The 26,867-nt window shown below is 40.6% G+C and overlaps 1 protein-coding gene across 22 annotated transcripts in view; it reads right to left on the reverse strand.

Moving 5' to 3' along the window:
* Positions 1 to 4,938: 4,938 nt before the first annotated feature.
* The window catches only part of PRDM15 (PR/SET domain 15), a 51,983-nt gene continuing 30,054 nt past the window's right edge, over positions 4,939 to 26,867 (reverse strand). For 6 of the 22 annotated variants that reach the window (XM_015301067.4, XM_040652367.2, XM_015301055.4 and 3 more), the window contains exons 25-29: positions 18,773 to 26,642; positions 16,879 to 16,944; positions 13,670 to 13,767; positions 6,164 to 10,671; positions 4,939 to 5,274 (exon numbers count right to left, since the gene is read on the reverse strand). In XM_015301067.4, coding sequence (XP_015156553.2) covers positions 26,166 to 26,642 — 477 coding nt within the window. In that variant the 3' untranslated portion in view covers positions 4,939 to 5,274; positions 6,164 to 10,671; positions 13,670 to 13,767; positions 16,879 to 16,944; positions 18,773 to 26,165. Of the gene's footprint in view, positions 5,275 to 6,163; positions 10,672 to 13,624; positions 13,768 to 16,722; positions 16,945 to 18,772; positions 26,643 to 26,867 lie in introns of all 22 variants that reach the window. The other 16 variants (XM_040652298.2, XM_040652283.2, XM_040652284.2 and 13 more) reach the window with 16 other exon arrangements.

Here is a 26,867-nt window from a genome sequence, read left to right on the forward strand (position 1 = left end):
TGCATTAGCACAGGCATCAAGAAGAAAACCCTCTTCCTACTTTGTTTCACTGCCTTGCAGTGCTACCAGAGAACAGGGCTTTAGCCTTTTCATTTTATGAGGATGTCCCAAAGCTTTCCTTGGTATATACACAGTAAACCAAGCCAAAGCTTCAACAGGCTGTGAGGCACCTTTTCCCCCATTAGAGATAAAAGGTTTTTTCTCCCATTGTCTATGAAGGGATAGCAGGTTTCAGCTATGAAACAGCTTTAAAGCTGGTACATAGATACACTGATTTGTAACTTTCCAAAAGATAAAAGTAAAAAATGCATCCCTTCACTCAGGCTGCAAACCTCTAAGCTGTGGCTTAACAGTTTTATACAGAAGCGGTGCAGTGCTGTAGTTGGCTTAAGCCAATCTGAAGTGGCATCTTGCTGAAGGAGGTTTGCCATCCCCTCTTTCATATTGGCACTGGCTTTCACATGGTTGAAGAGTAACTGAATCAGCTCAGTGATATCACTTAAAAAAGAAAAAAAAACCTGAACAACAGAAAGCCAAACCACCACTCCCTTATTAGTGTGCAGACAGACTTTAAGCTGGCCTGAGTTACCACAAAGCTCACTGATGTCAACAGACAGGGGGGTGAGTAGGAAGGAAATCGCCTCTGAAGAAGGTGGTGAAAGGGGCATGGTTACACATGGCAGCAGATGCAGTGGTGAACTCAGCGTACGGAATTCCTTGCTGATCTCATTTACAGCACAACGGCTCACTTAAAGAACAGTGACAGACAGTAACAGAACACATGCCGTATTTCATGGGATCTAGTAACAAAATTATGGTTTCAGGGCTTTAGGGAGGCTTTGCTAAGGGCTTCTGACATGTCCTACTGATTTGAAATTACATGCCAAAAATGCAGATAGGGCCAAACACTCCTCTCCCAAATGCTGTACCTTAAAGTAAGTGCAAAATAATAGAACTGGCTAATGATCCAGCTTGGAGGATTTTTTGCAAGGAAAAATACTATGCTTTTCCTAACTGCTTTCTTAGGAGCCATTGAACTATTTTTGTTAACATTGTTCCTTTGTAAGGATAATACAAAGCCCCGAATTCAGACTCTTAAATGAGAAGGATTAAACGGCATCAGTTGTATATATATCTCATTAGTAAGTCTGTTTATAGCAGTAGAGAGCTTGAAAAAGCATCAAAACACAATAAAAATTATTAAAAAATTAAGGAGTGAATGTGTAAGGAATGAGTGGCAGAGTTGTTTCTGTGGTGCTAAGAATGCCTAGTTTTACATCTTCGTTCCGAAACTCGGAGAACAAAAAAGGTGTTCTGCATGACTTCCTCAAGCTGGATCTTGCTCTGCCTCTTGGCACACACCATCATTTTTCAGGTACATTTTTTTCCCCGCTGCTAGCTGCGCTGCAGGGCACCATCTCCTAGGTCATCATCAAAGGGTTTCTTTGTCAGCCAGGCAAGCTGGCTCCTTCATCCTCTGCAAAGCCAGAGCCAGGCCGCTCCCACTGACATCCACCATGGTCCCGTGCCAGACCCGCAGCGATACGTTGCGCTGCTCTCCATATTCCGGCAGACCCGTGCCAGTTCGCCTTATCTGATATTCTGGCTCCATGAGAACGAGTCCCTCATGACTCACGTCCACCTCATGCCTGATGTGCACGGGAAGGAGCTGTTTTTCAAGCCGGGTCCCACAAACTCCTTGCTTCTCACAGAGCTGTCTACTGGAAAGCACGGAATACATACGCGTTCAATGCACCCTCTATGGGCTCTGCTGGGAATAGCACTCGTGCGGGTGAGAAAGTAACTTTGGAATGATGGTGGAACTGAGGCAGAACCTACAAACTAGTTTTCCAAACCGAATAGTTTTACATACATTCATTATCACAAATGCATAAATTGAAATCAAACTCAGGGGGGGGAAAAAAAAAGCTATTTTCAACAACTTTCATTGAGATCACTATCTTACTTTGCTTTCAATACGCAAACCTTGGAGTGCTAATGTAACGCCAAAATGTTAACATAAAACTTGAAAAAAAACCTCAGAAAAAATAACTTTTAAATCCATTGTCACAAACTATTGCCTAGTGAATACAATGGGGCTAACACAGCCTTTGTATCCAAACCACAGATGAATGCAAACTCTAAATTCGATGAAGGAGACGGTTTCATTTTTTAGCTTCCTGAGGCCTTTGTGTGAGTGCTAACACTGAATAGGAATGAATCATCGTAGAATCAGAGAATCACAGAATGGCCTGGGTTGAATAGAACCACAAAGATCATGTAGTTTCAACCCCCCTGCTATGTGCAGGGTCGCCAACCACCAGACCAGGCTGCCCAGAGCCACATCCAGCCCGGCCTTGAATGCCTCCAGGGATGGGGCACCCACAACCTCCTTGGGCAACCCGTTCCAGTGCGTCATCACCTTCTGGGTGAAAAACTTCCTCCTAATATCTAACCTAAACCTCCCCTGTCTCAGTTTAAAACCATTCCCCCTTGTCCTGTCACTATCCACCCTCGTAAACAGCCGTTCCCCCTCCTGCTTATACACTCCCTTCAAATACTGGAAGGCCGCAATGCGGTCTCCCCGGAGCCTTCTCTTTTCCAAGCTAAACAAGCCCAGTTCCCTCAACCTTTCCTCACAGGAGAGGTGTTCCAACCCTCTGATCATCTTATTGGCCCTCCTCTGCACCTGCTCCAAGAGCTCCACGTCCTTCCTGTGCTGGTGGCACCTAAGCAGCAGTGGGATAAGGCTCCATAGTGTGACACTAAGCAGCGTGAGAACAATTGCTTTAAGATACGGTTTTCAAAATAAGTTACCATTAATAAATGATCAACCCTCTGTGACTGACCCCACCGTTGATTTTTGTCTTCCAAAATACATCTGATGAGCTCACATATATCCCGCACTTCAAGTGTGGTTCCATAGCTCAAAAACATGCATGCTTAAACCTGTCATAGGAAAGCCCAGGTCCTGAATAGGCTTTGTGTAAACTAGCCCTGATACCTGCAACGCAGCAAACTCCAAATCAGGCAGGCATAGGCAACTGCCCAAAGGAGTAAATTGTTGGATAAAGGATTAGAGGCTTTTGGTAAACTATTATAAAAGATCTGCATTTTGGTTGACTAACACTTTCCATTATAAAGGATTCTTTCTTTGGGAAGCATTAACACCTCTGTTGTTTGTTGCAGGCCTTTGATATTTAGCAGGGGAAATCCCAGCGGCTATAGTGGTGCCTATTCTTTGCCCAGAGACACGTGAGTCAGTTTTACCTGTATTGTAAAGAATTAAAAATGTTGGGTCTCTGATTCATGCACAAAGGCAGATTAAAATCAGGTTACCTCCCACATCTGTCTGGCCTGCACCCTCCGCAGAGATGGCTCAACTGTTCTTGAAACATCAGCTGAATTGCCACAAATTACAGCCAGGCATATTTAATACTACTAAAAGGCGAGCACGAAGATCTCAGCTGCTTGCAGAGCAGAAACTTTCCAGGCGGTAACAAGGTGGATGGCTGTGGGAGGAAATTATTACTGCCACCGTTTTAAATCTGCCTTGTACAGGTGACAGAGACCTTATGCTGCTTTTCATTCTCTTGCTGAGATGGCCTAACATTGCAGACAGCCTGCTCTGGGTTGTTAGACTGAAGCAGCAGTGAGCACTGCTCTCTGAACAAGGGCATATGCTGTCAGTTATGTGACTTCAGGCTCTCCATGGCAAGCTCCTCTCCCATTCATAGTGGGAATGTCACAAATGGCATAGAGCCTTCTGCTGGCTCTCCCTCCACACTCTTTGGGACAGGAAATGCAGCAGGAACTGCACCCAGCTCCCTCGGAGCGCGAGGAAGTAGAAGGAACAGTTCATGTACAAGTGTAACAAGCCCTGTTCTGATGCCACTACCTCACCCCCTCCTACCAACCACTGTGGGAGCCTGTGCTCTTCCAGCTGTGTGGTGGAGGGGGAAGGAGTCATCCTCCCTTCCTCCAGCCCAGCACACGGGCCTAGTCTCTCCTCATAGTCCTCACATGCAACAGCTGTAGGCAGTTAGGGGTTAGTTCAGCAGAGACAGTTTTCTACAGAAGATGCACAGCGCAAATCCTCCCAGATAAAAGTGTCCCAGAATCCCTGACTGCTTTTCAGTCAGCAAGCTCACTTCAATTTTTGTTCAAACTATTTCCAGTCTGTTTGATATTCTGTTCTTGTCGGCTGGGGACTCACCCAGGTGCAGGTTTGTTGAGGTAAGGAAACGAGCATTCAGGAAGCCATGGTAATCACACCATCCACGACGTTACGAAGGGCCTTGCCTTGAAAGCTCCTGTTTGCAGGCAGCAGAGCAATCCACTCCCAGAGATTACCTTTGGCTCTTTAAGGTATGCTGGCTTGTAATAACTAATACACTGTCAGTCAGTCTTCCAGCTGACTGAATACTACCTCCTCATGTGTACACAGGCTCTGGTATAGAAATCTCTCATTCTACAAGAATGTTTTCCCCAGTACCTTGTGACCATGGCTGAAGTTGTATGTAAAGTGCTTCCAATGTTGAGGTGTCTTTCACAAGAGCTGTCTTCTTCTCTTCCACAGCTATTTTGTCTTACTGACTTATTTATTAGCATATTGTTATCAGGAGTCTGACCTAAACGTGGGATTGCATTACGTACTGCTAAATTTAAACTCATGTGACCCTCACCTTCTTTGTTAAACCTAAAGGAATAGAATATACTGAAGATACAAGTTACGGACATAGTATTTATAGGAGAAAATAAGAATAACCTCTCATTAGATTGCCAAAATTGAAATTGTCAGTAACTAAAAGATGAATCAGATTGCTGTTCATTATATTGTATTAAAACAAAAAATGCTCAATGTGAAGAGAACTGACTGCAGCAGGATTCCAATAAGCTCAGAAAATACACAACTGAACAGAAAATAAGAGACAAATATTTGTAATTACATCTATTTACTGAATTTTCTTGTGCCAAAATGGAGAGTACAGCTTGTTTGTACTATTGAAGCTGTTGATATATTTATGCACAGTTTATTTCCTCAGTAGAGACAATTAAAAAGTCAATAAATGTTCTTAAAAGACTCTGGAATTGCAAGACTTCCCCAATAGTAAAAGCTATAAAAACAAGAAGACTTAAGCCACTTTTACATTAGGTTTTCCACAATGACAGCAAAATCTAAGTGGATTGTTTCACAGTGTTTCACAGTCTGTCTAAAGCTGGACCAAACTTCAGACAGCCTTTAATTCAATATCTGAATCTCTTACACAAAACCTAAAAAGAGAAAATAAGAGTTACTTTATGATCTGAACAAGAATCAGTTGGTAACACACCTGAAATGACTGCTGAGTTTATGTGCTTTTCAGGGATGTAGGGTCAATGTATAACTCCAGGAGAAGTATTTCTGAGATGTGGCATTTAGATTTTAGAGTACCATTACTCTTGGAAAGAAATGGTGTTTGTTGGAGTCATTTAATCCTTTGTTAAAAAGGGTTAAAGCACACTATCTAGCTAAAATACCTCTTTGAAGTTAGCTTCCTAAAAAGTTTAAAATATATGATTTTTAGGCAAGCTTATCTGATGAAGGAACCCCGGTGAACACGTAAATTTCTGCATGGACTGCAGCACTGAAGGTGTATCTTCAATACCAGTGTGACAATATAGGTTCCACTAAAATATATTCAGTTTACAATACAGTGATCATAACTTGGAAGGTAGAAACATCCAAGAAGTGTGCACAACCTTTTACAGCTAAGGCTGTATTTTTAATGTAAAGCTGTGTTTTTAATTTTCAGTAGACTCACCTGACTAAAAGTGATGTAACCTTTACACACAAGATAGTTTCTCTATTTCCAGGTTACATATTGTGTCTAAGGGTAAGGTACCAATATGAGGACAAAGGTAATATTGGATATTAATCCAGTGTTTTGAGCTTCAGATTAGGATTGGCACGTTCTTTTATATATGTACATATACGTGTATAAGGATGAATCAGGTATTTGCATAAGGCTTGTCAAAGTCCTACAAATATGCACAAACAAATACTTGCTTTGATGGAAAAATGAAAGATTTCTTTCATTCACATGAAACTGAACACATGTAAATGTGAAGCTTTAGGACCATTTATAGCAATATATTGTTTTCTACTATTTAATATGCTCACCACATGTGCTCTCTTGTCGTGCCGTCTCCGGGTTTGTAAAGTCCATGAAGTAAAACCACATCCTTCAACATCGCAGCTGTAGGCATCTGAATCATTGTGCGTTTCAACACGTTTATGCAGATCATAGGCATTCTTAAAACTCAAAACAAGGTAAAACAAATAACAGATAGGATAGTACAGAGAAGTACTCTTGTGGTTAATGTTTAGGACTGGGAGGTGGTAATTTTTGGCTCTGAAAATGACAAGTGAAAGCGGAATATGTGTAAATCATTTCTCTAACTCAGTTTTTCCACCTGCCAAAAGGGGATAAATACAGACACCTCTTTGATGTGCTTTCTATTTCATTTTCCATTCCCTCTTTCTTCCCACACGTCCGTACCTTGCCTGAATCTAGGAGATTTTTCCACAGCCAATGTGGAAAATGGCGCAAGGCATCACACTCCCTTTCCGTTCACATCGAGAATATTCTTCTGCACTATTTAGCAGTCATTTCATTATTTTTGGTCCAGAAATTCAGATTATTTCCTTCTGCTCTCCCACGACGTGAACACAAAAGTACTTAAATATTTGTTCACTTTATCCCACTCTCAGCATATACAGATAAGATCTCTCATTTTCTCTGGCAGAAGTTATACATAAAAAGTTATACATATGCTTACATGTGCAATCTGGTCTATCACATCACAGTGCTACTTTTTTGTTTGGTTGGTTGTAATTTCTCTGCTCTTTGGCATCATATTGTGAAAGCAGAAAAGAAGCCACCATAGAAAAGTCAGCAACCAAGAGTTTAAATGTTATGGTGAACCTTGGATAGAAAAATCATTCAAAAGAGAAGACTGAGACTCTCTGAAGAAATGGCCACTGGTCATTTGGAATGGCAAAACCCCAGTTTTAGGCACTAGTGCTGCACACCTCAACTTGTCCTGATGAACATTTTATAGTGCACAAAGTTTTGTCAAGAAAAGTCACCTTTAACGCATCAGTCCTACTTCACCGAAGTTCATCAACTACAACATTTCAACATACAAAGGCAGATGAACGGCAGATAAATCTACTGGATTTCTTAATTGAACAGATGACTATTTTAGCAGTTGAAAAGTTTTCTTATCTTTATGAACACCTATGTAAGACACTCACTCAGGGCTAGCTGAGGGTGTTGCTACAAGCCTTACATTTTCTTCCCTGCTGACACAGAGGTAACAGTGGTAAGGACATTTATTACACTGTTGGAATCAGATGCACATTTCCAGTGAGAAGGCATTTGTGCATACCATATTACAAAGCGGAGACGTAACAGACTTAACTACAGAAAGGAAGATGCTTTCAGTTCTGTAACACAGCTTCATCAAGATACTCTGTCCATATGACAAATATATATAAAGCTCATATTAAAAATAACATTATAGTAATTTGGGAATCAAATGTACAGAGAAAGAAATAAGGTAAAACTGGAACGCAGATACAATAGAGAGAATAGCTGAATAACAGTCAGTCTTATAATCTTTTACATGCATATATAAGCTCATGGTGTTTGAAGTTACTTTCCAAAAAGGTAAGGGAAAGAGGCGTAGAGGATCACATTTCATTCTCTAGGCTCTAACAGAAGGATGATTATAGTCTTGCCTTTAGCACTTTGGGAGAATTCCTAAAAGGTGCATGTTGTCTGGAGGCCTTTTGACAGACAAGCACTGGCAAATCTGCTTTTAATGTTTAAGGTATTACCACTCTTTTATAAGGTGGCAGAAGGAGTATGTGTCTGTCCTCCGCCTCCCCATTTCACATTCGGATATTTTTGCTTAAGGCATAATAATGGTAGGTGGTTGCTAAGCTGACAGACTTTGAACTGCACTGGCTGAGGCACAGGTTGGCTCTGCTGACTCTGGAACAGAGGAGAACCTCTAGCAGGTTGGCAGGCAGGACTGTAACATCTTAAGCTGAACAAGTGCTTGCTTTGCTGCAAGTGAATCAGCAACTTGATGAATGTCGTAGGAAGAGTCTCAGTAAAGAAGTTTGGGACTTAGATAAATCTGTTATATGGAAGGCCTTGAAACATTGCCTTATTTTATAATCAGATCAGCGCTTAACAGGTGGCCAGTGAAAAACGTGAAGTGGTCATGTAAAAAATGAAGGGCTTGTTCTAACTACTCCAGAATTATTCCTTGCACAGACACTTTTCCTCATCGTTTGTCTTAAACTAGGAGGAATTTTCTTTTCCTTTCTAAAATAAGTAGCTACTTTTGTAAAATTAGTCTGGAATAACTCAGTATTTAAAACTGAATCGGTGATGTTCAACAGCCTCTTGAAAAAGCAGTATCTGACAGTTTACCTGGTTGCCTGGCATGTAAATGTTTCCATGTCGGGAGCAATTTCAGGATACCTGCAGCATTTGCATTCGCATAGCAACTTATTTCACACTAATTTCTTAGAGGTAGGCAAACCCTTTTAAAGGAAATTTCAATAATTATCTATTACCAGCAAGCTATTACGAAATACCGGTGTAAGAATCTGAAAATGCCATGTCTGCACTGGCAATGTGCACTGGCATTAGTATGCTGCCAGAATTTGTAAAGAAAGCTGAATCATGAACTGAGAAAGTAACTGGCTCTAACGTCTGAAGGGATTTAGGTTGTGCTTAAACAGTTGGATCAAGAATTGCTTCACAGCTTCCTCAGCTGAGTTCACGTTGTAGCTGGTTCACAGTGGCTTACTGGGACATGACACAGTAACACCTCATCCTTCTTCCCAGGTCTAGCAACCCTGTGATTTTCCCTGGCTGCGCAAGCAGAACAGTCTGAGTTACCAGGGAATGAGGTTAGCCAGGCTCCTTGTACAGTTCACAAAGGTTTACATATACCCAGAGGGACCAGAAGCAAACAGTTCTATTAATCGCACGCTTTATTTTCTATATCAACTCCATTTCAAAATGCTATGTTTTAATTAAAAAAACAACAAAAACTCAGCATATTTCAACTGCTTCATCAGCTAATAAAAATAATAAAAAATATTTCTTTCCAATTTCTGGCCAAAAGAATAAAACTAGTATGAGAAACACAGAAAAATCACTCTATTTTCACAACATAAAATATAAAAATTAAGATATTTATATATATATAATAAGATATAAAAATTAAGATTAAATCAGATGCATGTCAAGTATAAAAGAATTCAAATGCAAATTAAATGCTTAGTCCTGGTAGCTCACTGTAAGCATCAAATTAAATGCATACTTGTTAAACATCAATGGACTGATTTGCAGACAGTGAAAAACCATGTTTTCTTTATGAATGCAGCTAGAAAGTAGAATCTACTGTGACTGAGCAAGTCTGCACAAAGCTATTTTATGTTTATACAACCTAAATAACTGGTACCCAGGTCTGTCTACATGGCTCAAATATTCCTGTTCCCAAAGCAAAGACCCACCCACCTTTTGGCTTCTGCATTTCCTGTATGTCCAAGAGCAAAATCACGTTTCCTTGTGCTTAGCTGCTGTAGGATTCTTTCCCAGCAAGTCATAGCTGTTGTAGTATAACTTGTGGGAATAATTTGGGGACCTTGGGCAGATTGTGGTTAGGTCAGGGAAGGACTGTTCCATTTGAGTGAAGCTGATGATGTGCTGCAAAGCGAGCAGAGTTGCAGCCCAAGCTAAGACACTGCTTTGGCTTTAACCATTCTGCCTGTTGTGAAAGCAAAGAAACAAAGATGCAAATGAAGAATAAGCATCTGCTCAGGGAGCTACTGCAAAATAGAAAAGCTCACACTGAAAAGTCCCTTAAGCTTCTTGATCAGAAAGCATGGAGAAGGGAGTTCCTATGCTTCAGAGGGACTGGCAGTGAAATTCTTACTTTCCACTGTTTGTAACTCAGTTGCCCTAGTTCTGTCTATTAATTTTCCTACTTGATATAACAATACAAAAGCTCTCCTGCGTAAGGTGAGCTTGAGAAAACCATGATTTATTTTAAAAAGCTCTCACTTACCACGTCCCCTCACGTGGGGACACAGCAGCCTTTCATTGGCAAAATGCTTGGGACAGTTCTGGCAAACAAACATTTGTTCTGAATTTAAACCTGCAGAAATTGCTTAGTGGCAATACAAATAACTTACAAAAGATACGTTAATTAATAACCCGCATCTGTCAGTTTGGTGAATAAGCTATCACCGCATTTAGACTCTTTCAGTATTCTTTTTCATTATGAATACCTTTCAGAAGAAAACTTAGTTGAGGCTTAATGAAAAGGATTGTTTATCAGTAACTTAATTTCATTCTTGAACAGATAACAATCTGTTCAGAACACTAACAGCTTGAAATTTGAGTCAATTCTGCTTCAATTACCCAGAGTACTTTTGCTTTCCTTCACCAAATTACCCACAACTTCTAAACATATTCCAAGCAGATAAAAACAGAAAAAAAACCAGATACCTCTCCCTTTCTCTTTAGCACACAGGAAGGTATGCCCATCAGTAGACAGCTGACTGAGGTAGTGAGTGTTCTGGTGAAGAAAATACTTACACTGAAAAAAAAAAAAAAGGAAAGCTGAAGAGAAAAAGGTGTCTTTTGATCTGAAAGCAGTTAAAAGGTCATTGGGATTACTTGCAGAGATTTCGTAATCCTGAGCCTAGCTTTAGTGGAGGTTCTCACTTCAGTAATCCTCCAGAAGTAGGACACGCTACAACTTTCTCTTGCATGTGGGTTCATAAGAAATCCCATAGCTTGTGCTACCTTGTAAATATTCCTAAGCAGTCTAACAGAAACAAACAAAAACAATAGCTGCATATAAGTACCATACTATTTATTACATAGAAATAACAGCAAGGGTGTTGAAACTCGAAGATCATTATGGTCCTTTTCAACCCAGGCCATTCTATGATTCTATGGTTCTATGATTCTATGATTTATGCTTTACTGTTACATTTTTAGAAACCCAAAGTAAAACCTTTCCTGGAAAAAAAAACCAAACTGTTAGAAACACAATGTGACACTTAACCATGCAAATATCTGTGCCAAAGTCAGATTACTTGGCAGTAATCAGAACTGACTTCAAGATACGCTGTCTGTGTGTCCTCCTCATGAAAAGTTTAGCTTTGAATCTGCAGAGGGCATGCTTTATACTTTTCAGTGTGTCAAAGTTTTTTACTCTGTCCATATGTTCATATAGTAAAACAAAATTCATTACTATTTCTCTTGCTTCTCCATCAGAGGAACAGGAGAAGACGACGGGGTAGTGAATATATGTCAAATAATTCTGCTTACTGACCTCTCTATATTTTTTTTTAATCTTCACATTTTCTGTCTTCACATACACATTCACGTCGTGGTCAGCCACAAGCAATCAGCTATCCATCCAACAATCCTTGTACATGAAAAGCTAACTCCTCAGATCTCTTGAATTAGGAACAGTCTGGACATAGAACAAGCCTTAAGAGCACAATCCTACAACACTGGCTACTGACACGTGACACGTAAGGGCCTAATAGGTTAAGGTGCTACTATAATGAAGCTCAAGAAGTACTTTCAGCAGAAAATATCAGAAGGATGTGAAGGAATACCCTACCACATCACATAAGGAGAAGCAGCTGCAAGACTCTCATCTACCTAGAAAAGATAACAGCCACGCAGAAAACCACTTTTTTAGGGAGGTGAAATAACAGCCTGTACCCAAAGACTTGAGGTAAGAGACTAAATTCAAATTCAGGAACAAGAATTAAGAAAACATGAGATACTCTTTTGCGGATGATGCATGAAAATGGTAATCAAGTGAGTCAAACTCAATGACAGGTCGGATATCTTTAGGTCTCAGAAATTAAAACAAAAACAATTTAATAGATAGGACTCACCTAGTTAATTTAACCAAGTAGATGCATTTCTATTGCTTATGGGGGCTTTCCCTCCACAGCACAATAGGGTTGAAAACAATCCACATCCATACTAACTTCCTGGAAAGGACTTCTGAGTTTCAGATTGACATGCTGAGTAAAGGGATGGAACGCTAGACTCTTCATCAAGGATAAAGGAAATCCTAAAACCTCACCTTGCCAACCATGAGGAAATGAGATCATTAGTGGACATTCAACAGCATGCTGGAATCATAACGTTCTGTGTCACAGATGTGATATTTTCTCTCCTCTAAGGACTACAGATTCTACACTGTCAGGCTACTGGAGTGAGTTCCCCTGCCAAAAAAAAAAGTGTATCTGCCCTCAGCTGATCTCAATATAGAAAGGAAACAAACTGATATTGCCTTACATCTACTGACTGGATTTCGCCATCACTGCAGTGAATACTTAATTCAAAATGTAGCTTTAACCTATAAATTGAAAAGATGTGGGGGGATCACAACGAGGATTCCAATCAAATCTGGATTTTATTGACATGGTACAGAATGAAATCTGTTCCAGGACCAGAGTCCAACAAATTGTCTCATTATTCTTCAGCACAAAGTCTTCTTGAGAGGTTCTTCTCACCCACCTTGTAGATCTAAAGCTGAATGGCACGTACATCAAATCACAGCCCATACTTCAGCCCTTACTCAAACAATAAAGGCATCTGCTATGAAAGACTGTCAATGGAATGTGGCTTCTACAACAGAGCCAAGGGCAGAACATCAGCTTTGAAGCCACGACAGTAATTTCAACACGAGAGGTAGCTAGCAACACAGACAACATAATAAAAATGCTCTTTCTCACCACAGAGTTGAGAAAAACTAGAATGGCAACAGGTGTTCTTCTCTTGATTTGAAGGAAAGAGATGATGGAAAGCAGTGAGTAAGCTCACCATCAAAGATTAACGTGAGGGAAATACTCATGGTCCTGACCAGTAGGATAGAAATGAAAAGTCTGTTTGAATGGCACAAACCAAGACTCACAGGATGAATTATGGAGAAACCCAGCCTTGTTCAGTGATGACCCTTCTCAGCTTCAACTAATTGGGAGCTGAGTGCATTCAGTCCATTGGGTGATGAACTATTCTACCTAAACCATAGATCCTATATCACGAAAGTGTTCCTACAACTATTTAAGATAGATGAAAAAATATCTGAAGATCTCACAAGTTCCTATGTAATATTTACTACGAAGTTAATAATAAATGCTGCAGGGAAAATTCTTTCAGAATTGATTTTTTTTTGTATGAACTGCCTTTCCAATGGCAACGAAGAGCGTTCTTCTGAACTGTAACAGTTTTTTCCTTAGTAGCATAAGCATGATGAGCAACATGTTGATAGAATCACTCTGGATAAGTAACCTAATAAATACAGCAGGAAGCATGGAGAAGGCAAGAGAGCTTTAGCAGGAAATCAACTGACAGGAGCACAGAATTAAGTGTTTTCAGAAACCAAAGAGACAGCAGTGAATGTTGCAGAAACGTTTAATTAACTCACCCCAACCCAAAGAAAATTACGCCAATTACAAAAATGTAGAATATTTCTGCAGTATCCCACACAAACCAGGCCCTGAATTTGGACCTACCATCAAGTAGCTGAAGTCCGTCTGGACTAACTGAGGGAACGCTACCTGTTCTTTGGGGGGAACATGTTAAGACACTTCTTTCTTTGGCATATTTTCATCTTCTCCTCTTCCTTCACTTCTGCCTGCTCCTGCTCACCAGGAAACTATGGGGGCAACAGAAAGAGGAAGGCCACACAATTATTAGACTGCATTAGATGCTAGAGACACAGCACTCCACCAGCCAGTAGTTACATAACAAGGGGATTACATCTTAAATAGCCTCTGCCTCACTCCCCAAAAATCCACAGCTGTAGTGAAAGTACGCTGGGTACTGCACCCTCTTCCAGTTCCAAAGGGTGTTGTTCAACTGCATACTGTCATCAGTGGCAATTTAAAGTAACTCTCTAATTTCCTAATAATAAAACCCCTTACCCTCTGCTGCACCAGCCCAAATTTTTAAAGCAGCACATTGAACTGGGACAAGGAATTGATCTGGCTTTAACAGTATCTGCTTCATCAGAATTGATCTGGCTTTAACACTGGGCAGAGGAAATGGGAAACAAATGAAACTCCCTGAGCTGATACTACCACTGCAGATAATGTACAGTTGATTCAAATCTAAACAGTTTTATCTTTTTAAGATGACTATATAATTTACCAAAACTATTTATTATGCTTGTAATCATCCTAATCTTAGGGGACTGTATTAAACTAAGCTTTTAAAAGCATTCTTTGTGCAGAAGAGAGCATTCACACAAGGGATCGATGCAAGCAAACTGCTGCATTTTTAACTCCTACTCCAATCTATTTCACAATAACTCCCTGGAGAAGGCAAGCTCTTATTTCCTCTGAAGGGCTCAAAACATGATCTGAGAGGTCCTATATATCAAAATGTGCAGGCATATTCGGGTGAACCAACTAGACATACAGACCTAAACAATGATGGAAAGAAAGCCTCTTCGCTCCTCACGAGAGTAACCACGTGGAGATTACATCTGCCTTTGTTTTTTGGCACCGTCTCTTTAAATCTTTTACCCAAACTTTCTTGGATATTTCTTTATGTATAAATAGGAGAGAAGTTTGGAGGGCTGTTGCTCGGAGGAGTGGTAGTTTTACCTTTGGAGAAATGAAATCTAACACAGTAGGAGGCACGAAAAGAGTCAGGGAAAGCTGCAGAGGAGAATCATATTCATAACTGTGGGAACATATTTGCAGGAGGGTGGGAAATGTAAGCAGGTTTCCCTGCCCTTACAGTCCTCTTTCCTAGTGCGCCCTACCCCACCTGCTGGGTCTTGTCTAGCAGGCCTACTAAGTTGAGAAACATTCTTTTGGTTAGTAAGACTCACAGCAAAGTTTGAACTCAAAACAAAAATGTGTAAAAGTATTGAGCAAAATGCTACGGACCAAAGGATTCCATCAGCCAAAACTGCCCTTCAACAGAAATGAGAAACGGAACATAAAATCGATTAATGTGAAGATTTTTCTTTTTAGAAGTGTGTTTTTCACCCTTGTGCTTACTGATGCAGCAAAATCAGTCTCCTGAGGGCTTTGAGGTTTTCCTTCATCTTTTAAAAAGTATATGGATGATGACTGCGCTACAAAAATAAAGGCTGGTTGGTATTCATTGAAAAGCACCGATACTTTAAAATAACCACTGTAAGAAAAGCAATTCCTAGGAGCTATGAGACAGAATTGTAACAGCATTCTGTAGTCAAGCTATGCAAACCATCCAAAAGTTATCGTAAATAATGCTCTCCGAGAACCACCTCTTTATAAACTTCACCCACATATTATTTATGTCATTCCTTATGTGAAGTAAAAATAATGAAAGAAATTGAAGCATTTTTGGGTCTAGATATACAAAATGCGAAGCAAAAAGAGGCAAATGATATTCCTGGACATTCTGCTCAATAATAACACACAGGTGAACAGACACTCACCCTCTTTATATGCTATGCCATAAATAATCTGCAAGCTGAAACATTAAGAGGAAACTAGAAATAACTTTAGAGTTAGTAAACAGAAGATTAGCAAAACAAAGCATGGGCTATAATCACCATCAGGAAACAAGAATAATTCCACTCTGTTGTTGCTGTTTATTTATTCAAACATTACACTTGTTTTAATTCAACAGTAAGTGAGGGATACGATGTATAAAGCAGCATCAGACTGATGTTCCCTTGCATGGACATATTTTCATTTAGTATTTAATATTTTCATTTTAATAATGTTTGTTTATAACATCAGAAAGCACAGTTTCGGTCATAAATGAAGTTTATCACAACTTTGATATGAAAAAAGTCCTAGATTATAGAAAAATAGGAGCTGAAGCTGAAGCTTCTGAATCCAACAGTGACATGGAAAGTGCTTCCCTATAATGTCATATCACTGTGGGGCCGTTTTTGATCAGGACCAAACACCTCTAAGAAGCAAAAAGAAAATTATATAGGCAGCACTATTTACGTTAACACTCTAACAAATAAATAGAGATAACAGCTGCTACTCATCTTGGTCCACTTAAGAAGAAAATAGCAGTGGCAATGGAATGGATAATCATTTCCAATATAGAATACCAACAAGCAGTCAAGATAAAGCCGTTTTAGTTGGAATCAATTTGGGCCAAATTTGAACATCAGCAGCCTATTACAAATGTCTGATTTCTGTCCCAGGAATAAAAAACCAACAAAACATTTCTAATTGACTATGGAAACACCTGATATTCTATCACTTTTCTCTAGACAGACTATAAGCACTCTGGATCTCTCTATAAGCTACCAAATTCAGTAATTTATCATTCAACGGGTTGGATTACGGTTTTGTGTGCATGCTCTTAAAACACAAGAAAAGTCACAAAAAGATCATTTCAGTTACCAAAAAGAGAAAGAAAGCTTGGAGATGTAGATATTATGCAGGTATCTTTTTGGCCTTTTTCATTAAGGCCACCATAATAATCCCCATATGTAACTTAAGAGGGAAAACTTAAGAGAGGGAACTTAAGATGGGAAATGTACGTGTGTAAATTTGAGCAAACTGAGTAAATCTGAGTCAAATCCAAAGAATGCTAGGGTGAAGTTAAGAAAAGGAAAGAAATTAGTCGTATCTCAACATCTTCCACTTACCTCACAGTTCTCCCACATGAAAACAAACTCCACCAAGGCCCTTGGCAGCTGATGCCAGCTCCAGCTGCTCAGCAGACATACTGGCAAATCGCTGTGCCGTGCCCGTAACTGAGAGCCTATGCGTTTCAGTTTGGTGTGCTAACTGTGGAAATGGACCTGTGTGATCAGCCCTCTGGGACCTTCTGCCCCAAATTCACAGTTCCTTCACCAGCACTGGTACTGCTATAAACACAAGAAAGGAACATATTACAAAACATCGCATGAAATCTGCAACACTGTGCCACAACAGTGGCAAAACCAACAGCACTTACATTTGTAATAGCCTCATGATCCGTAGGTTAGCTTAGCAGAGAAACCGATCAGTTCTATCTACTGATAACGAGGTAGGTAAAACTTGCAAATTTCAGTGGCCATCAGGTTTGGCACAGTCTCAAAATCATAGCCATAGTAGCGCACTGTGTACCTTAAAGAACTTATTATAGAAAAGCACTTCATAGGTTCAACAAGAAAATTTTGTAAAAGTTAGTACTTTTCTTAGGTATATGTTAACATACTCCTGGGATTTGGTCACACAAACGTTGTTAATGTTGGTTCAATTCTGTATTTTTCACTTTTAATTAAAACTCATTCACCTTTAATTAAAATGTCTACACCTGTAATTACACTTGATTATAGCGTTGAGAATAAAGAGCAGGATACACGAGAGCCAAAATAGTTGCATTTAAAAGCCTAGTATGTTAGTGCTATTACATCCACGGGGACTGCCTATAATTTTCTGCAGAATTAGATTTTTTTTTGTTTTCCTTTTATGTACCCTTAGTACCATTTGATAGATGTAGAGTACAACCCCAGCCATAAAACAGCACTTGCGTCTGTAACCAAACAAGACAAACACCACACAACCAATCAAGTTTCCATTTTTCTATAATGGTTTGTACACATGCTACTTGCAACTGGGGATTCTTAAGCACCAGGTCAGTTACCTAAAGGGGCAGCACTGTGCCAGTCAAAAACGTATTTCCAAAATCTGTTTTAGACAACTGCACCTGCTGAGAACCTAACACTGGAAAAATCCTCAGTTCTCATGACATCACCTTTCCAGTCTCTTTCCATTTTATGAGCATTTATCAAGGAAAATCTAAGGCGAGGACCAGGGTGAACAGTTTAAAACTAAAGGAGATTTAGGTTAGATGTCAGGGGGAAATTCTTTCCCAGAGGATGTGGTGAGGCGCTGGCACAGCTGCCCAGAGAAGCTGTGGTGCCCCATCCCTGGAGGCGCTCAAGGCCAGGTTGGATGGGGCCCTGGGCAGCCTGAGCTGGTGGGGGGCAGCCCTGCCCACGGCAGGGGTTGGGGAGGCGTGGGCTGTGAGCTCCCTTCCAACCCAAACCATTCTGTGATTAAGGCAATCAGATTTAAAGCAAAGAGCAAGCGGAAACCCTCATCTGAGCGCTTTATGCAGCTGGGCACCAGCAAAGCTACAAAGGTCTGCGGTGAGGTAACTGACATCAGCTAGGTTTGGAAGTAATCTTCAAAACTGCAACGTAATCTGTGTGGCAGATGGGACACGAGTGACCTGCTGCTGCCAGGGGGCGCTACAGAGACTCTTCCACGTATTTTAGCAAAGCGGTCACAAAAGTCCTCCATGCATTTTCCTACAAGGAAGCGTTCTTCCCATTCACATGGTAGCATCAACTCACAGTTCTTCAGTTTGCTTCCAGGAACCCTCACCGAGTATTTTTAGAAGAACTTAAATTTTAGTTGCTATTGTACATTTTTGTACATTCCCCTTGTAAAAACTAAAGTTAAGGTTATGGCCTCCTAAATTATATATATATATATATATTAATGACTGAATACTTTAAGAACGTACGGTGGCATCTGGCCACCTTGCCAGAAGCCACAAGCTGTCACATTTTCATTACAACCGTCCAGTAACAGCACTACAATCACCCTCCCAAACAACGGCGACTGTAATTGAATTCCACAGCAGTGCTGCAGAACGCCTTCCCACGTGGAACACCAGAAAGACACGAGTACAATTCCGCTCACTTTAACCTGACGCAAGAGAAGAAAGACTCATCCCAAACCCCTTGGACCGAGCCTCCCTCAGCCGCCCCGCTGTACCCCGCTCACAGCCGGGCCATCCTCTCCCAACTCCGCCTGATCAGTGGCGCTACCGGCTGGCGGCGCGAGGTCGGTAGGAACGCGGGTGACAGCCGAGTGCGCCTGCGCAGCAGCCGCCCCCATTTTGGCGGCAGAGTCGCGTCCCCTCAGAGCTCCTGCGCTTCTCTGAGGGAAGGAGAAGTTAATTAAGAAGGCGATGTGTGTAGCGTATAATTACAGCAGCTATCCCTTAGCTAGAAATGCGCTCAGGGGTGATTGAATTATCCTGCAACGCCACTCTTTTCCGAGGCTTCAGCCAGAAACGCCTCATATCTATTTCTCTTCAACCCACTCCTTACCTGAACAACCACACAGGTATATCATGCCTGGAGGAAAACTTACTGCCTGTTGGGATTTGCATGCGTTTCATGGGAAAAGTAGTGGAAGAGGGAGGAGAGTGAATGAGAAATAGATGCACTTGCCTCCAGGACAAAGTTTCTCATTTTTCTCTCTGATTATGCAATCTGAGCTTCTTTCTTTTCCATCTTCATAAATGGTGCTTTGTCACGGGTTGCACTGTTTCTTCAGCAGAAGCCTTCTGTTTGCAGCAGCTCATACTTCACAGCAATGGAGCTGTTACTCTTGACAGCCCCCAAAGAGCCCCACCCTTTGTACACACAGCTCCAACTTTACCCATCTGCATTTTGAAGACACCTCGCAGAATTCTGTATGATCACCAGGGCCCTTGGGTACAGATGCCATTTATACAGCAAGCAGGCAAAAGCAGTTATTTATTCTTTGAAAGCTCACATTCGGGTCTTAACACAGGCATGGACGTGGAAAGAAGGGAAGAAGAGCTCATACATGCTGTTACCTTCTTTATTTATTTATTTTCATCTCCCTTTCCTTGGCAAGGAGCTGGGGTAAGCACTTCCCCACCCTTCCCTTTAATCTGCTCATTTGATTTCGTCGTTGTTTTGCACTTTGATTGCAAAGCACCCCTCTTTATTCTACTGTAATACCCCTCGTGTCAAACTTACGTGGTTGTAGCACATACACAACAGAGCAGGTTTTTTCTGTGTGTGAGAAAGAACATTCAGTCTTGAGAAAATGCTGCCCACAAGCTTGCTATAGCTCTTTCCAGAAGTGATGAAATGTGGACCTGCTACGTTCTCTTATCATTTGTGCATCTTGCATTTTGGTTTCTGCATGTTCCTGCGTATAACACACTGTTTTACCTTTGCATTTAATTTATGGTAAACTAAGTGCACATGAATGTTTTCCCCTCTACACTTGTAGGTTCTTCTAGAGAAAATAATCTGAACACAGTAATCACTACTTTAGTTAACAGGACTGCATCTACCAGAACTTACTATGCAGTTTTGTACAGCAGGCTAAGTCTGTGTTTTCTCTGCCTTTATCTATCTAATTATATGTCCAGTGCATTTTATTGCCTCTCATGCCCCAGTCTCATCTTTCTTTCCAGTTTTGAGTCTATTTCTTGAAGTTCATGGGTACAAGGCTCAGAGATGCCCACTCCCCTTTGAGTTCAGTGGAAGCTGCCAACTGTGTGGGGGCAAGATAATAAAATGAGCGCAGGGCTTGAAGGGAAGGCAGGAGAACTTAGCTGGTATCTGGCTTCATTAACAACACCCAGCTCATCAGACCATATGCAGGCTGCTCTAGCAAACCAGCCACAGTATGTGTGCTGTCTCCTTGTTTCAATGTCACAGCAAGAACCTTAGACTCACATGGGTAGGAGAAGGGCAGAAGCTTGCAGAAAATTAGCACCACTGGGTCTGCCAATTTTAACCTCTCATTCTGCCATCACTACACTACACTTCTTATATATATATATATATATATATAGCCATTTAATTTTTGTTACAATTACTGAACACCTTCAAAACTTTCTAGAATCAAAATCTAATTGTAAACAGAAAGATAGAGAGCTCAACTGATGGCAAAATGACATTAGATTTGAAAAGCTCTGCTTCAGGTGGAATAAATGCCTAAACTCAGTAATTTTAATTGCTTTTGACATCAGCTGTTCTAAAGTCACTGTAACTGTAACTAGTCAAAACAGCTCATGGATAAGACAAAGGCAACAGCATTACGCTACAATTTTGCTAAAATCCCAACTTGAGAAGTAAGGCTGAAGTCTCTTGGAGGAGTCTCACCTTTCTGCCCCTTTCAGCTTGGCTTTAGGAAGGTAAATTCTGCAACAGCAAGCTTGAACTCTGGGAAAGTGATCCAAAGCATCAGCCATCGTTAGGCTGTACTGCAGGGTCTGTACTGTATGGTAATTCCAGCTGGGACTGAAGTCTGCCTTTTGTAGCTGGCAGCAGTAGCCACACAGAGTAGTTCTTCAGGACCTGAGAGAGAAAAGAAATCCAGAACAGCTTTCTCAAAGCATTTCAGAGCAAAAAACGTATTTCCCAACTATAGTTACACTGTATGGTGAAGTAACTTGCTTTCTAAAGCGTTCCAACATTTTTCATCAAGAAAACTTAACAGCTTCTTGCCATTTACATTGGGAATATGATAGTAGCATCTCAGCGCTGAAGAAAATCGCTCTGAGGTGATGACAAACACTATGGAAGTGGCTTTTGTTGTTGCTGTTGTCCGGTTGCCAACTTTGGATTTGCTACATGGCAAAACCCCTTAAGTGAATACAAATCTTGGCAGCTGATCTCACAGACGCAAGTCACTTGGCTTGTACAGTCTTTGCCCCAAACTCCTTGGAGCAGAACTTTGCAGTGAATTGTGGTGCAGATCAGGAGTATCCTCCTCCAGTGTGTTTCCTTCTCCCTTTATACCAGATTAGGCCAATGCACTCACAACCGCCACAAAGAGACATGCCAAAAATACAAACGGTTAAGGATTATCCAAGAAGTATATCTATACTGATAATAAATATAAGGCCAGCAGTAATTACGAGGAGTGACAGTATTACTTTAAATAGCTGAAACAGCACCAAGGATATATCATTCCTGAAAAAGAATTCACAAAGCAATACCAATAAAGCTATTTTCCTTATCTACTTTCATGTAATACCTACGCAGTTTTTACGTGACTATCACTTGGACATAGAGTATTTTTTCCAGTCCTAATTTTCCGGGTGAGAAATTCAGGCATCTTCTTGTGTGCAAAGCACTAGTAAATCATTCTGACAAATTGATAGGAAAAATCAGTTCTAGAAATAAATTCATCTGTTTTCCAGTTCTTAATTTCAGAGGATTTCTGAACCAGTAAAAAGGTGCAGAAAGTTAGTTGTCTATGCACAAACTGACTGCTACTGTTCTGCAAAAATACTTTTCTATTGACACATCTCAAAGTAAAAGTTTATAGGGAGAGTAATGGCACTTAATACAGTAGCTTTTCCTGACAAAATTCATCACAGACCGCTGCTGAGAAAGATGCAATCTCCTCTGTTTTTTATTTAGCATAGTAACAAGCTGAATAAACGTTTCAGGATGCTACCCCATTTTCCTGCATATTTTGGGATACTTTGGGTACAAAGTTCTATGAGACAACTACTAATCTTACTGCTTTTGAAGCGTGCCTGTGTGATTCAAGGAAAAAAGTCTGATATGTTAATTGAGGACCAGAACAGAATAAAAACACTAGTAGAGAAGGGTTCTGTACCTTGTTGCTCCTTTACTTCAGAGCCCATGTGCCACAGACAGCATTCAATTAAATAATAGTCTTACCAATAAACAAAGACAGTACACAGCACTACACATCACTCCTTTGGCTCAAAATCATTCCAGTTTGTTACTGAACAGTCATTATGCAAAATCTCCAACTCATGGCTGAAAAAAGTAACCTTCATATCTTATAGATGAAAAGGCTAGTAACAAATTGGCAAATGAAATTTAGATTGCACGTCCCTTACACATTCTTATTTGTTGTGCAGGTTGAAACAGCGTCAGTATAACTTTGGTATTCGTTTGCAAAAGGCTTAGTTGGGAGAGCAGCTGTTCACTAGTTCTCCAAGGTAAGTGCCATCTGAAAAGGAATCCATTTCCAACTTCTCCAAAAAAATCATTGTTTTGAAGCTTTTCCTGTTGCAGCACACTCAAGATACAGCTTTGTTCTCATGGGGGTGTTAATAATAGTAGTAATAACGAAGTCACACTGAGAGATGGCAAGATACCACAGCAAAGGTTGCAGGGAAAGTCAAAGTTATTTCTAAAAGGAGAGTTCTGGAAGGTTCAGCTTTTCTATTGCCTGGCCTACTCAAAGTGAGCTTCATTTTTTCCTCCTTAAGCAGAATATCATTTAAGATTTGGAGGCTACTGGAAAACTGAAGAGAGAAATTTCTTTTCCACGTGACCACCAACACGCAAGCATTTATTGTGCATTCAGATTGTTCCTTTTTAAATTAGTTAATTCACTATCAGAAGTGCAAGATTTTGGTTTGCCTGGCTCAGATTTGGTGGTCCAGGAAGAGCAGGATGGATGACACGGCCAGTATAAGACTACGGAAAACCAGAGGATCACACATTGGGATAAAGGGGTTTTGTGAAGTAAGAGAGGTATCTGTAATGAGTGATGACCTGCACTCACCGTTCATTTCATATAGTCAGGCAACTACATGTTAAAATGGCTTGGACTGATTCAATACATCCTGAATACTACCGTCAGCGGTATTAACATAGAATAGTTGTACTCGCTCTGCAGCTGAGGCAAAAAAATCCCACTTAAAACCATAATCACCTACGTCTAGACCAATAACCGATCTTCCAGAAACACTATATGGAGTACTGTAACCCTCCATGGTTGTATATATTTATGTATTTTTTCTTTTAGATCATAGCCATCTTTTATTTACCACAATAACTTGATCCAGGACCTCTCCATTTCTTTCTACTTTTTTTTTCATTCTACCTGCCAAATTATAACGTGCTTTTCCCAATTAGGCATCACTCAGCAAAAGAAAAAAAGCTTCAAGTACATAAACAACACATTTTATAAATAAAACATAGCTTCCTCGTGACCAATAGGTTTTGCACTTGTGGGGAAGACAGCTGAGGAGGTTACCCGGCCTGAGCCAGTGGTGGAATAATCCAGATGATAGGGGGGCATTGAGCTCTAGTTCTTGGGAGGCCAAAAAAAAATACATAATCATAGACTGTTATTTGAAAATGATCTGGGGAAGACGTATAAGGGGCTAGGGAGTGGAAAATTCTTTTGTTTCTGCACTGGTAAAAGACGTTTGCTCTTTCTGATATGCATTCTTGACCCATCAAATGTAGATCTCTCTCATAGAGACATTTATAGACTCGTTGACGTTTGCAGAAAAGTAGCTCTGCTTCTCTGACACAAAATCTGTCACCAGAAACTCCTTTGTTACATCCTTTCCTAATTGCACCATATTCTGTTGCAATTAGGCTTTACACAGAGCCTCGCACAGCGTTGCCTCTGGACACTGCTGTGGCACAAGGAAAGCCATGGAAGGTTAACTTTAATTTCCAGTCATTTATACTTTGGAAGGATTTGTTGCAGAGATTCTAAGGCATCGTTTAGGGGTCAGGTAGTCCATGTTAATACAGACTTTCAAAGACAAACTCATTCCTACTCATATTCTTTGCTAATACATACAACATTTTCATAAATATGATAGGCACAGACAGGATTTTTACAACCATCAATCTATCTTCACCGTTAAACACAGCAGAGGCTTTATACCCGGCAAAAATCTTAAGTAAGGTTCTGAGGCTGGCTCAATTTGCAGCCCCAAAGGAACTTGTTCTTCAGCTGCAGCTGGTAGGACAGTTTTGGCTGTCAGCATTCCAGAAAGCACCTGTTTTCTTTTTGTTTGTTTGGTTTTTTGTTGTTGCTCATTTTTAGTTAATTTCTTTTTCATAGCAGCTGTTCTTATCTGGGGGAGAGATACTGTCTTTTTGACATGCAAACGTCCAGACTGCACATCAGTAATATGGAGAATGGAATCAAAGTGTTGTATCAGCATTGATGTATTTCACAGAATCACAACCACAGAACGGCTTGGGTTGGAAGGGACCTTAAAGCCCATTCCGTTCCAACCCCCTGCTGCGGGTGGCTTTGTCACCCTCTGACTGCCCAACCCCCTCATTTGTAGCTCCAATATTCATGCAAACCCTGCCCCTTCTACACTAGGGCATGCTGCCTCCACGTGGCCAATCATGCTTCAGACTTTCTTTTGTCTTACATTTCACACAACTGTGTGGCTATGGATGCTGGCAATAGAACGGACTAGAACTCATGCATTATTTCTGTGAGAAAGGGCAATAGAAGGATGAAAAAAATTAATGACTTATATTGATAACAGTGTCCTTCACACAAATATTCACCAGAAATGCACAGTAAAGTACAAAGGCATATATATATATATATATATATATGTATGTATATATATATAAAAAGAATACTTTCTCAAATGTTTATTACACGATGAAAGAAGACTAATTGAAAAAAAATTCACATCCTGAACTTGATCAAAGAGGACCAATTACTCTTCGGATCTATTAGCTAAAAGCAAGTTTGAAAGAGCAGTTTTTAAAAATTACATAAAACTGTATCACATTCTTGTTTCAGTTCATAACTGGTTTGATTCAGACTTGACTAGAAGACCACAGAAGTTGCTTTAGTAATAGACCAGCTACGTGATTCAAGTAGCACTAACAGTGTTACAGGTACAGGGTTTTTCCCATCTAAAATGGAAATACTTGTAAAAATGGTCTATTTTCTTCCATGCCACACTCAGCCCCACCCCCAAGTCCCAGCCTCCACCTATTACACCAATGTTGTTAGAAAGACCAAAAGGAGAAAGAAAACAATTATTGTTTTGCCCGTTTGTGTGTACATTTCAGTCTCTACCAGCTGACCACAAGTGTATTCCAGCTCACTGTCAACACGGTCTTCATAGAAAATGTACAGACTGGAAGGAAGTGTCATGTTATGGCTAAAAGGTTTTCTGAATTTCCAGTGCCATGTTATTTCCTTCCCTGCTTTGGTTAAGATGTATTATGACGCTTCCTGTCAAATTTCAATCTCACTGCCCAAAATTCACAGTGCAAAATACACAGTACAATTTAGCAGGGGTACTAAATTCATGATGGTTTTGTTTTTGAGGTTTTTTTTTTTTTTTAAACATTGCAAGGTTTCGAGATGATGTGAGAACCTCAAGATTCTCACAGGTGTTGCGGGGTGCGATGCCAATTTTAGCTTACATTTCACTGTATAAACACTTTTCCATCTCTGTTTGGTATCCAGCAAATAATCCTATTAGAAATTTTCCAAACATCTGTGTGTTTTTGTCTCTACTGTCCACTTCACATTTTCAAAGTATAAATTAGTAGCTATACATCTGTTGCTGTTGCTCTGCTTGAACCTGTTGCTGTCCTGACTGCTGCTGCGCTGGCTGTGCCGGGGGCTGCAAGACATCAGTTTGAGGCACCGACCTCCACGTCAGAGGATGCTGTTCTGTTATCTGGTTTCCTAGGGGAGCAATGGAGTTCACCAAGGTGGTTAGGTTTATAAAATGGGCCACAGAGTGAGGATTGGCTGCCTCTGGCTGCGGCTGGATCTGAATGTCATTCTGGCGGTTGTGCAGCATGGCGGAACCGCTGACGGTGTCGAACGTCACAGTGAGAATGGAGTTGTCCAGCTGCAACTGGCGCTCCGGTGCAGTCAGGTGGCCCACAGCCACTGGCTGGAGGTTTGTGAATTGTGTTCCAGCTGCCGTTGTAATGGGGGTAACAGTTATATTTGTCAGTCCAACAGAACTGGATGGTGCCGTGACATTTGGGTCACCAAGGGTCACCACCACCTGGGGAAAAACAGAAAGGTAACCTCAACCTTCTATTGAACAGCTGACTATCAAGTATCTAGCAGTGAGAAAGACCTGCTGAGTGCTGATGGGCTCACACATTGCTACTGCCAGTAAAAGAATTCATACAGAGGGGAGTATAGAGAGCCTGAACATAACTTTGAAGTGTAGAAGAAAAAATATAACAAGAGGGGGGCATATGTAACATTCAAAACTATCAATCAA

Source organism: Gallus gallus, chromosome 1 (assembly GCF_016699485.2).
Source record: "Gallus gallus isolate bGalGal1 chromosome 1, bGalGal1.mat.broiler.GRCg7b, whole genome shotgun sequence".
In the NCBI taxonomy this organism is placed as follows: Eukaryota; Metazoa; Chordata; class Aves; order Galliformes; family Phasianidae; genus Gallus; species Gallus gallus.